The sequence below is a fragment of the Diadema antillarum genome, unplaced genomic scaffold (assembly GCF_040938485.1).
Source record: "Diadema antillarum isolate AM-2024a unplaced genomic scaffold, OU_Dant_1.0 scf00000128, whole genome shotgun sequence".
Lineage (NCBI taxonomy): Eukaryota > Metazoa > Echinodermata > Echinoidea > Diadematoida > Diadematidae > Diadema > Diadema antillarum.
The window spans coordinates 3,088,769-3,101,415 of record NW_027271017.1 but is presented as its reverse complement, the minus strand read 5'-3'; the positions used below and the strand labels follow the sequence as shown (position 1 = coordinate 3,101,415).

Genomic DNA, 12,647 nt, shown 5'->3' with positions numbered 1-12,647 from the left:
ATAGCGTACAAGATAATTCATAATACAAAATTGGATTCGTTCTTTGACTGTTTATCATTTAAATGAAATTTCTGAAATTCAAGTCCGACTCGTAGGAGGCAAAGACGACACCGAGGGGAGAGTGGAAATCTACTACTATGGTCAATGGGGAACTGTTTGTGACGACTGGTGGGATATCGAAGAGGCCAACGTGGTGTGTCGGATGCTAGGCTTTGAGGGAGCCTCAAATTACTCTTGCTGTGCCGAGTATGGCCAGGGATCTGGCCCGATTCTCCTGGACTATGTATACTGCGAAGGCACAGAAAGTGAATTGGCAGATTGTCATCACAGAGGATACGGAGTGCACAACTGCAACCATTCTGACGACGCTGGTGTAAAGTGCATATCACAAACAGGTAAATGCACCTGTACACATTCGCTGAACAAGAAATGTATAAGAAATCTGAGCTTCAGAAAGGAAAGAGTCGATAAATGTAATGTGGCTTAGCTGATGCAGAAAGTAACTATTAGGTTTTCCTTATCCAGTGTAATGTTACTGTAAGTGTGTTCATTGATAATGAAAAAAAAAATATGAAAGCGTGGCATGAAAATTTCGTTTCTGTAAGTGAAAGCCAAAGTGTCCGCATAGCCCAGGAGGAAAATGAATGGTTATTTTAAAAATGATCAAGGTTGGTGTAGTTTATGTTCCAAGAACATCACGATCAAGAACTTCTTTAATTTATATAATTCACTCAACCAAAAAAAGTAAGTTTCCCCTACCATTTTTTGGATGTATCTCAAAAAGTATCTTACTGATTTTTATCATTCAAACGGGAATGGATATATCACTGCCACCAGACATCATTATTGGTGTGAGAAAATGCATTTTATGTCAAAATGCATTGGAAGCAGCAGCGAAAAATGCACTTGAGGTTATATGAAGCACATTGTGTACATTCCCTATGCAAGTTAGCAAATGCCCCTTTGACGTTGTTACGTTATTTTCAGGAATTTCTTCAGGTACAATGTGCTTCCCTAAACAGATGTTATGCATTCTTTTTAAACAGGCCTTTTCAATATGAAAATGTTGGTCAAAGCCATGTGCTTTTTAATTTCAATTTGGGTTGATCACGTTAATGTGCTTATGGCCATTTGTCATCATGCCGCGCCTGCAATCTTTTGAAATATTATCATATTAGCCAACAATAAAGCAAAGTTCCGGGAACGTCGTCGACGTATTGCTAAAGTTTACCAATTCAAAATTCAGTCACGAGGCTTGTGTATAGTAAAGCGCTTTCTTCATATTACTTAGCATTCAACGATAGATTTCCATGTCACTTCCTGCAATTTTAAAAGAAAGATATTTACTGTACTGAACAAAGGGTAATTTGGCTATTAGCCCACTTTGGAAATGATTGAAATGGAGCTTTTAGTTTTTTGTTTTTTTTAATGGAAACCCCATACACAAAACGCAATCTACCCATAAGGCAACGAAGAGAATGATTGGAAAGTAGCGTAAAGTAGCTATCAATGCCCATTCCATACCAAACTAACAAAAGCAAAATCCAATGGGTCCATTCGTATGTAATAAGATCGTAGCTGGTTTAGATGGTTGTCATTTTTAACGGAAAATCCGTAAGCGAAGAAAATAGTACTCAATCGGCAAGGAATGTTAGGTTCGTAATTGATTTGAAGTTAAGTCAGATTATTAGAAGGCATTAGACGACACCCGAAGTACATGAAATGTAGAATTCTACCATAGCTATAGTAATTTCTGCGACGTATTCATTCCAACAGACTTGCTTTGTGAATTCAAGCTTCTTATAGTCCGCGAGTGTCCATGTCCATGTAAATAAGACTTTCATTTAAGACCTGCTCTCCTCACATTCATGAAAACAATGTATTGGGAAATCGTTTTTTTGATGATTAAATTCACAAGAAACTTACTTCTTTAAACCTGTGCTCTTCTTTGAAGAGACAAAATAATTTTTTCTTGCTTTATAAACTTGCAGGTATTAATGAATATCCGACAAAAATTGATATCTATCTTTGTCGTTTCTTACATAACTGATGTAGTTACCACAACGGACGAAAATTATGAACCAACAACATCACTGCTCAAAGGTAAGATATGTTAGGATCACAATAACAAAGTCATAATTTCTTTTATCATTTAAACAAGTAAGTACCTGACTAGACCCATGCACTGATCATGAAAGGGTTAAAAAAGGAAAGTGAAATAAGGAAAACAAGTTTAAGCGCTGGTTCAAGTTTGCATTGTATTATAGTGAAAAAAGGGGGACAAATTCATGATGCAAGCCTGTGATATACTAAACGAAACATGCGAAACATGTCTGGTATTTTGTTATTTTGTTATTTTTATTTTTTATTTTTGGCTGGGGAAGGGGCCGTGTGAACTGTGATGGTGGGGAGAGTGATGTTTGATTAAGGCCTATCTATTGAAGGACTTATTCGTCCCCACTATTCGTTTCTATACCATAGGCTTGCACTACAAACAAACGCGTTTCAATAAAAAGATGGATACATGAAATTATCGCAAATTATGGTTGAACATTGATTTCAGCAAATTATCCGTCCATAGCAGTGCTTTATGAACATTCAAAGGCAGTTTTTTGTTTATACTAGCGTATCCGCTTAATAAAAAAACAAATTCAATAATTAAACACTATAAAAATGCAATTGGTCAAGTAATTATGAACGTTCTCTTATATTTCTGTCACAAATTATATTTCTATAGCCTTATAAGAAAAGGGAGAGTAGAAAAGACTGCCTAACAGAAGTTCAGGACTAATCCTCGACTTATTGAGTATGCTAAATTTGGTCCATTCAAATCAAGTAATCGGGCTTGTATAACAAAGCCCTCCTTTCATTACGATCGTTAGCATGTACATGTAATAATCAATTGCCCTGTCATTTCAAGTCTCAAAGACACATAAACGTCCAAAGGAACAAATGGCAATATGAATTTACTAAGGAAATAACTATGAAGTTGATTTGAGTCTTCGCTGACGGAAAATTCATAGCAAAAAACAAAACAAAACAAAAACAAAAACACCGAAAACCAAAAAACGATTTTGATACCAACTAGCCAGCTATTGAAGGGAATGACCGAAAAGTAGAATATTACGGGAAATCCATAGGCAAATTGAAAAATAAAATCGTGTTTCTTTTCGGTAATCTCAAAGATTTTTTTTTTAACAACTGAGCAAAAGCGATATACAAATTAGTCAAATTTGGACATAATTTCGTCATGTGCTGATGTGTGCTTTCGATGGAAAATCCATATGAAAGAAAATGTCCATGTCTAAGACTAGAATTGTTGCAACTTGGGGACTGCTGACATGATAGTCTTTTGACTATCATGTATTCAAGGACACATGTCATCTAAGTTATGAAGTAATATGAACTATACTTTCTTAAGAGAAAAAAGTTATTTCTCTTGTTTATAAGCTTACAAGGTAATGTCACAAATGTCTGACAAAGGAACTGATAATGAATCATTGTTTCTGTCCCTGTCTATTCTCACATAGATGTAACTGATTTAGTTACCATGACGGACGGAAATAATGTACACGTATCAACAACATCACCGCTCAACGGTAGGAAACATTGTGATTAGTTTCATGACAGCAATTTTATAATTTCTTTTATCAATAAATAATCACACATATTATACAACTATCCATCGGTTTTTGTTGTTGTTTTTTTTTTCACATTCAGTATTTGCTTATTCAATCCTAAAAAGAGAAGAGAACAAAAAGAAGAAATCTTCATTTGTGATATATGGGCCAAGAAATCCATGCTCATATTTTTTCTTTTTGGTTTTTCTGTGAGCGATTGATGTCAGACAATCACTAAACACACAAAAATGATAAGTGAATCACTAATGTCCCTAAATATGTTGAGATAAGAAAAAAAAACGTTATTGCACCACGATTTCTCTCAGGATCAAGCACCATTGACTGTGACTTTGAATACGGTACCTGTGGCTGGCAGCAGTCATATCATGATGATTTTGACTGGACCCGCAGACGTGGTAGTACCGCGTCGTTCCACACAGGACCTGGCGGGGACCATACAACCGGCTGTAAGTGCTCTGAGTATCGATTTCCTTTTCTTAGGTTATAGGGGCCCTGAAATCCAAATGCATGTTGATTTGTGTTGATTTATGAACCCTCAACATGACATTTGCGGTAAAACAAATATCTCGAAACATTCCATATATTTTTAACGATTTTTCAAAATATTTTTTGTTCAGATTACTTGGGAACGCCCACAGAAAATCCTTCCAAACCAATATTCTTGTGATGATCTCATTTGTCAATCATTGCTAAAGTACTGACATGTTTAACAAAAGACATTGGAATGCCCCTTCCTCTTGAGTCAGCATAACTTGCATGTACCGTCGCCATGTCTTTTGTTTAATAGTCACATTAATATCACAGAGAGGAAGTTGCATTCCAAGGTCTTTTGTTAAACATTTCAGAACTTAGGCAATGATTGAAGGATAAGGTCATCTCAAGAATATCGGTTTGGAATGATTTTTTTTTTTTTTTTTTTGTGGGCGTTCCCAAGTAATCTGAAGAAAAATAAAAGAAAAAAAAATCATTAAAGATATATGGAATGTTTCTAGATATTCGTTTCACCGCAAAAGTGATGTTGAGGGCATCATAAATCAACACAAATCAACGTGCATAAGGATTTCAGGCCTGGCCCCTTTAAGCGTTTACTTTATTTTGATTTTCATTGTACCTTCTTTATTTTCGGAATACAGAACAATTAAGAAATGAACCTTGTTGAAGTTAGTGTATAAATGAGACTCTGTCATAATGAACGTCAATTTATTTTGGATTTCAACACACCTTCGGACTGTAGAACCGTTCAATCAAAGAACCACTGGAATAATGATCATTCTGTGTATTAAAGGGGATGGTTAGTAACTGATCAGTAGGAATAAGTGGGTATATTGGGGGGGGGGGGGTGATTGTTTCAGTTCTTGTTGGATTAATTTCAGAATACATTATGTAACTATCGTTGTGTGAAAATTAATTGCTTGAGGACGGTCTCATATTCAAGTAATGTGCAGTTTAATGCCCCGTCACTGCACAGGAATGCTAGCCTGGGGACATTGAATTGCACATTACGTGAATATGAGACCATCCTGAGGCAAATAATTTTCACAAAACAATAGACATATAATGTGCTCATAAATCCCATAAGAATTGGAACAACCATCCCCCAGCGTTCCATTGATTCCCACTAATCAGTTACTAGCCGTTCCCTTTAGAGATACTGTAACTTTAAGCCCGTGTCACACCTTTCCGGGCAAGCCTTGCGTGCGACTTGTGAGAACAATTTTACTACCCGGAGTTCCCGCAGATGACAGTACCAATCACTTATCTTACTCATAGTCGCCCGGAGGTGCGCACGCAAATCTTTTCACCCGCAACCATGTCTTGGCCATGCTACGCGGGCTTGTTGTGTGTGTGGATTTTCCGGCATACCGGACATTTTTTTTAGGGCGGACAAGTCAGAGCATGTGTCTTACTTGCTGGACGCGTTCTACTTAAATTCTACTTGCGGGTATACTGTGTGACCTGTGTACCAGTCGCCTGGGTGCTGACAACTCAGTAAAGGAATTCCTCTGAAGGAATGGCAGAAGTCCCACAGAATGTCATTATCTTGGCTGCATACGGGGACTGCGAAGTATCTGCGTGGGAGTTGCCTGCGAGGTGCTGCCGCCACAGGGCCTCCTACTGGCGTTCTGCGTGGACCTCTCGGGCATCCCCTCGCCTCAACCGGAAAAAAAAAAGTTTTGGTCATGCTCAAGTCTTGGCTGCAGTTAAATGGGACTTGCATGCGCACCTCCGGGCAACTACAGGCGAGATACGCGGTGGGTACTGCCAGGTGCGGATCAACTCCGGAGAGATGCGGGAGCAAATCTGTTTCCTCGCAAGTCAAGCCGTACAACTTCTCCAGACGCTATGACAAGGCCTTAAGCGTGCTCAAAACTTGTTCCGAGTTACTCGTGGGGGATTGCACTCAGAGGTACACGCAGAACACCAGTAGGAGACCCTTACCGGCAGCACCTCTCAGGCAACTCGAACGCAGCTACTTCTCAGTACCTGTAAGTCGCTCGTAACAGCAAACGGATCGGTTTCAAAGCTGCCAGGCAGGTCACACGGAATACATGCAAGTAGAAGATAAGTAGCACGCGCCTAGTAAGTAAGAAACAAGTGCGAAACTCGCAAACATTCTTGTCCGCCCGTGGAAATTATCCTGCGTGCTGGAAAATCCCTCCTCGCAGCAAGCCCGAGTAGCTTGCCCGGAAAGCTGTGACACGGCCTTTTTCCCGTTCTTCCTGAAATTGAGTGTATTGTTTATTTTCTGTTTTCCTCGTAGACGGGCATTACATGTACATCGAGACGTCTTCTCCACGTTATGCCGGGCAAGACGCACGCCTAATCAGCCCCGCCCAGTATCGTTACGGGCCTCAGTGTCTGACATTTTGGTATCATATGTTCGGTGCCACAATCCATTCACTGAATGTATACAAGTCTGCATCGACGACACCAAGTCCAAATAAACTCCTTTTCTCACTTACCGGAGCTAGCGGCAACGCGTGGTATGAAGCACAGGTAGGTTATGACAGAGATGTTTTTCCAAGACTTTGTGTATAAATGCAGTAAGTATAGATACAAACATTGCTATGAATGCATAACTAGATGTGTATTTAATAAGTGAATCATCAAGATTGAACGTCAACATTAACTCAGCCTAATCGTGACAGAGGTGATAACATGCGGCGGGGTAAAAATACCATATGACCCCCACCCTCCCCCCTCCCCCCTCCCCCCCCCCCCCCCCCCCCCCCTCCCCCCCCCCCCCCCCCCCAAAAAAAAAAATACAACGGTAACCTCGCAACTTTAGCTTTTAAAATAGAGAATCAATCCAAATACAATTGCAGGTTAATGACACTATATCTCATTGCCCACATCATATAAACATACAACCCCCCCCAAAAAAAAAAAAACAAAAAACAAAACAAAAACAAAAACAAAAACAAAAACAAAAACAAAAACAAAAACAAAAAAAAAACATTTGATTTGATTTGTTTCAGTGGTCAAAGAGAAATGAAGATTTTCTAGAGCTGCAGCATGTCATGAATCTCTGCCCTTCAAGTTCCGTCTATTGTGTTCACACATTAATGTTCATTTCCAAGAACGTCCATGTGCTAAACTTGGAAGAATCAATCTCATGACGTGCTTTCCAACAATCCACAGTTCTCTGTGACCGGTAAACCAAATTGAATGGAGTTATCTGCAAAATAGAGCTGATATGTTATATTTTAAGACTCTGAAGTAGCACTTAGACGGTTTAATCATATCGAGCGTTATCAGCGTGAAAAGCGGATTTATTTATTTTTTTTTTGACGTACTGTAGAACAATTAAATCAGTCCAGTTAGATTTAGATACATTGCCTCTATGATCTGTGTGCTAAAATTGGTCTGGTGAGTTAATTTTTCTTCTTTAACCTTATGACAACAGGATCCTGATAGGTTTTGATTTAAGCCCACAGGGGAAATCGGAAACTCGAGAGAAACATCACCCTTATGTTGAAATCTCTTTGTGATATCATGACGAAATCATCACTTCATTTAACATCGTTATAAGATCGTACGTACTACATGAAATATGTGATTTTAAACTTATCAAATAACAATGTATGTCACAAATACAACTATTAATCCTTTGTTAACAACCACTTTTATCTATACACTAAGTTATGGCATTTCTCGTCAGCTTTCTCTGGCTGCATTAAATTGTTATGAGAAACAATATGCAAATCACCTTTTTTTTATCACCAGGTCCCCATTGACAATTACACCCAGCCATTCTACATTACCATAGAAGGTGTACGTGGGAGTAGCTACACAGGTGACATCGCTGTAGATGACATTGTGCTTTCTCAGGGACCCTGCCGGCGAGGTACAGCTATGATTATGCCTATAAAAAAACAAAACATGAGAGCGCTCGTATTAATTTGAGTCAAGGTCCACTTAACTTGCAAAAGAATGTATGAAATCCTAAAAGTAACAAGTGACTCTTACCCCTTTATAATATTCAGAAATAACTGGCATAGATAAAAAAGAGAAACACGTGTAGAAACCATGAAACGATACATGAAAGCTAAAGAAAAAAAAATCAAACGGCAAGTAAAATTATTCTTGATTGCACCAATATGTTCATGCCCTTGCTGGTTTATAATATTTCTTCCTTGTCTGTATGGAAAATCATCATTGATTATAACATTACAGAATTTCTAGTGACAATTAAATAGGCGTGCCAGATTTGTTTTGAAATTATATGCAGTAATCATATCATTTTTTTTTCTCGTTAGATTGCAATGATACGTGTGTTATCATCCATATTATTTCCCAGAGGGTAATGAACGAAATATTCAACAGTTGAATATATTAACCAAACTCTCGGAAGGTCATTTTCATTTTTTTTTTTTTTTTTCATTTTTCCATTTTTTTCCTACTTTCATATTCATCTTTATGATAGATTAGGAATAAAAGAGCGTCTGTTACAAGTCAAAGGTAAAATCGTCAGAATTCCCATTATTCTTTTTTCATTCACATATCAAATGTTTTATGATTTCATCAGCATATAGATGAAATAATTAATCCAAATGTACTTTTCAGCACGAAATTAATGTGAATCAGAACATTAATACAAATATCAGAAAAAAACATACAGAGAAATCAGAAACAGAAATCTTGAACGCTGATCCGTCATTTTTTTTTTCTGCGACTGAATATACCTATCATAGATATATTCAGGAGAAAATATTAAAGAAACAAATTTGTGTTAAACGAATTGACAGTTGGAATTTGAGGCTCATAGAAAAATTGGCTTCCCTGAAGCAGAAAAAAAAAGACTACAATATTGAAATTCATGCAATACTCTCGTCGAGATATTTTCATTGCAACTGATAGACAAATTACCCTACATCGACGTAGGATACGGTCACAACCCCAAAAATTATCCTGCTCAGCGAGTTTTTAGCCAATTTCGGTTGGACACCGACGGTTGACCGACCAGGCACAACTGATTTTTAGGGCATCGGTCCGTCGCCGCTGAAGTTTTAACGCGGAGTTAAAATTTCAGCGGCGACCGACCAGTTTTCACTCGCTGCCCAAAATACGTTCGGTGTCCGAGCGGCAACCGCCCAGGCACTGACCTTATCGAGCGGTCGCCGCTGAGCGATGTAGGAAACAAAAATAAAAGAGACAAAAATGACAAAAGCACAAAAGAAAACCAAGGGAATAGATAGAGCGGTCGCCGTCGAGCTATTTAGGGACTAAAGATAATAAAGATGTAATGGCAAAAACATTGAAGGAAACCAGGGACTAGATGCGGAAGAGAAACAAGAGCATTATTTCATTCCAATCCTTGCATTATGCGTATATATCATAAACCTTTGGAAATGAATTTATGTTGTTACTCGTGATCACATGTACGATTTCTTTGCAATTGTTACAAATAATTATGTTCTGTTAATGCATTGTATACAATTTTCCTGTTTATTCAATGGAAATGAAAATAAAGTTGAAAGTTGAAAGTTGAAGCAGGGGGAGGGGTAGAGACAAGGAAACCCCACCAACATCTCAGCATCTCAAAATCTTGGCAACCAACATCAGGGACATGGAAGACAGGGACAACTACTTTGTGGCAAAGGAGATGAAAGCTGACAGTTAGTGTCGATATATAAACTTAGTAAAATACGGTTTGGTTATCTTATCATTTATTGAATTGAATGAAGAAGGATTGAAAGACAAGAGATGGGGAAATGAAAATATGAAATTAGATAGGAAAGGAAAAATACCGTAAAATAAAGAATATATTTAGGGAAATTTTAATCTGTTCTCATCTTTGTTCTATCTTCGGTTTTCCTCCTTTTTGTTTGATTTCCTAATTTCCAATTATCTGTGGTTTCACATAGCTGAGGTTTTGTAGTTGGTAATTCAACTCTTACATCTTTTGCCTCGAATTTTATCTTAATGAATTAATTAGTTATCACACCACAAATGACATACGTACATCAATAAACCCAGGAAGCTTGTGAGTAATTTCCACCAAAGACCGGCGGGCTGCCGCCGTTACGACTACCGGACACCGGTAGATGACCTATCGATCACCCGTCAGTCGCTGAGCGATTTCGTAAAAATCGGCCGGTGGCCGATAAGAGATCGTCCAGTTGCCAATGGGGCACCGCTCGGTGACTGCTCAGCCTCTGCGCGGAGAAGACCCCATATCTCGCAAATTTTTAACCTAAAATCGACCAGTGACCGACGGGAAATCGACATGACATCGCTCGGGCATTGCTAGGATTTTATAGCCTGCTCGACATCTCCAAAAACTGCTGGGCGGTGCCAAGATTTTAGCAGCGAATGAGCAGGCTATAAATCGGTCGGTCGCCGCTCTGAGTTGTGACCGCAGCCTATTTATAAGCACTGAATTGATCCAGGGAGGTGGAAACTTCCAACCGCCCTGATTGATCATCAGTGTTTTAGTAGTAGCTGTGATAGAAAAAAAAAAACATGGGCGTACATACTCGAGCAGGATTCGAACCCACGACCTCCCGATCACCGGACAGGCGTCATCTCCACTATACCACCGAGCTCTCGCCCGACAGCAAGTGTTGGTTCTTATTCTAATAGCATGCAGCAGGTATGTACCGCAATTTGTCAGTCAGTTGCAATAGACTAAAATACTTCACTAGTGCTGATTACAGAAATATCATCTAATTTCATGTCAAAACATTAATATGAAAGTGCCGTAACGAAGATTCATGTCTGTAAGGCCAAAATATATAGATGTCTCCTTGTAGGAAACTCAACGGTAAACTTCAACACATCAAATTAAGTACATGTAACAGCGACGTCCCAGGAACTGCTAATGTCCACCGATTTACGAAGGCGAGTAAACGGTGAAAATACAAATTCCTTTAAAATGGAATCTACGAATCTCTGATTTTAGAGCCCAAAGTGCGACTTGTAGGAGGAGAAGACGACACCCAAGGGAGAGTGGAAATCTACTACAACGGCCAATGGGGGACTGTCTGCGATGACTACTGGGATATCGAAGACGCCGACGTGGTGTGTCGGATGCTGGGCTTTGAGGGCGCCTTACGTTATTCTTGCTGTGCCGGGTATGGCCAGGGATCAGGCCCAATTTATCTGGACAACGTTGAATGCAATGGCACGGAGAGTAACCTGGCAGATTGCAAACATAACGGATACGAAATGCACGACTGCGGACACTCTGAAGACGTTGGTGTTGAGTGTATACCAACAGGTAAGTTCTAGATTTTTGACAAGTATGTTTCAATTTAACAGAATATTCTAAACAAATTTGACCGATTGACCGTTTTGAGTGAAAGTTTTGAATTTGAACATATTTTGACAGGATAACAAGATCAGCAGGTGAGTACTATTTTACATCAAGGTTGGGTACAGCCCAAATATATAAGTATATTGCTTCATAAAATCATATTACATTGATATAAACACTACACAAAAAGTAAGTTCCCCCTAAAACAAACCTCTGTGATTTATTAATCAGGAACCTTTGAGGAAATCGGAATACAGGATCATGTAGCTGTATTTCTCGGCTACCTTTCATGTGAAATTCAGTGGATATCACTTGGTCACGCTTGAGTGAGCATGATTTAAAGTAAAAAATGGTCACATTTTGAAATTCACAAGCCCAATTTTGCAACTTTGATTTGGAGATATGAGAACAAATTTCAGTTTTCCAGGATAAAAAGGCATACAACGTATAATTTATGTGCTACTTATGAGTGTACCATGTGACTTGGGCGCAATTTTCTAATTTTACTCTATTTGAGTAAACTGCTTGAGAAAGTATATTTCTCACAAATTTTATGTTTGTTGTATCTATTCAAACACAGGTAAAAATACTTGCACTCAGCCTTTAGGCTGTTTTTCAGTAAGTGCGTGTGATATACAGTGTACAAAAAAACATAATGTGGTACAATCAACGTATAGGATGATACGTATTATTAATTTGGTATCATAAAACGGGCATGATAGTGTGTATTTTTGGAAGTTTATCTCGAACATTTTTGGTAGAATAATGTAATTAGGGGTGTCTTTAGAATCCCATTTTCATTTCCGTAAAACCTTGTCCACACTCTTCACTTTCAACTCTAATAACTTTTGAAAGGATGATGATACTGCTTTGAAAGTTGGCATTAATAATGTACAGAATGTGTTTATGAGGCATGCTCAATTTCAGATTAATCTAATAATCACTTCATTGTTGTTACTCTGGTGGTTTACTTCCTGTTTTTTGTCCATTCATCGCACAGCCTGCACGGTTTGGTAAAGATTAAGCGCTTGAATAGACACTGTACTTCAGAGCCTCTTTTCTCAGTTTACACTTTTCCTGAGTTTGTGCTTTCTTTCCAATATTTAGATAGGTTACGAGAGTCCATTTGATTTGAGTTATACATCATTTTAAAGCTTAAAGTCTGCTCTTTCAGAATATGGTCTTACTAAAAATTTATGCAATAATCGATATAACGAAACAAAGGATGAGAGAAAAAAAAACAATCA

The 12,647-nt window shown here is 38.3% G+C and overlaps 1 protein-coding gene across 1 annotated transcript in view; it reads left to right on the top strand.

The window, feature by feature from the left end:
* The window catches only part of LOC139720483 (scavenger receptor cysteine-rich domain-containing group B protein-like), a 51,201-nt gene that overhangs the window by 12,702 nt on the left and 25,852 nt on the right, over window positions 1-12,647 (top strand). The window contains exons 5-9 of the mRNA XM_071631837.1: window positions 84-395; window positions 3,947-4,087; window positions 6,403-6,638; window positions 7,869-7,989; window positions 11,047-11,362. Coding sequence (XP_071487938.1) covers window positions 84-395; window positions 3,947-4,087; window positions 6,403-6,638; window positions 7,869-7,989; window positions 11,047-11,362 — 1,126 coding nt within the window. The remainder of the gene's footprint in view (window positions 1-83; window positions 396-3,946; window positions 4,088-6,402; window positions 6,639-7,868; window positions 7,990-11,046; window positions 11,363-12,647) is intronic.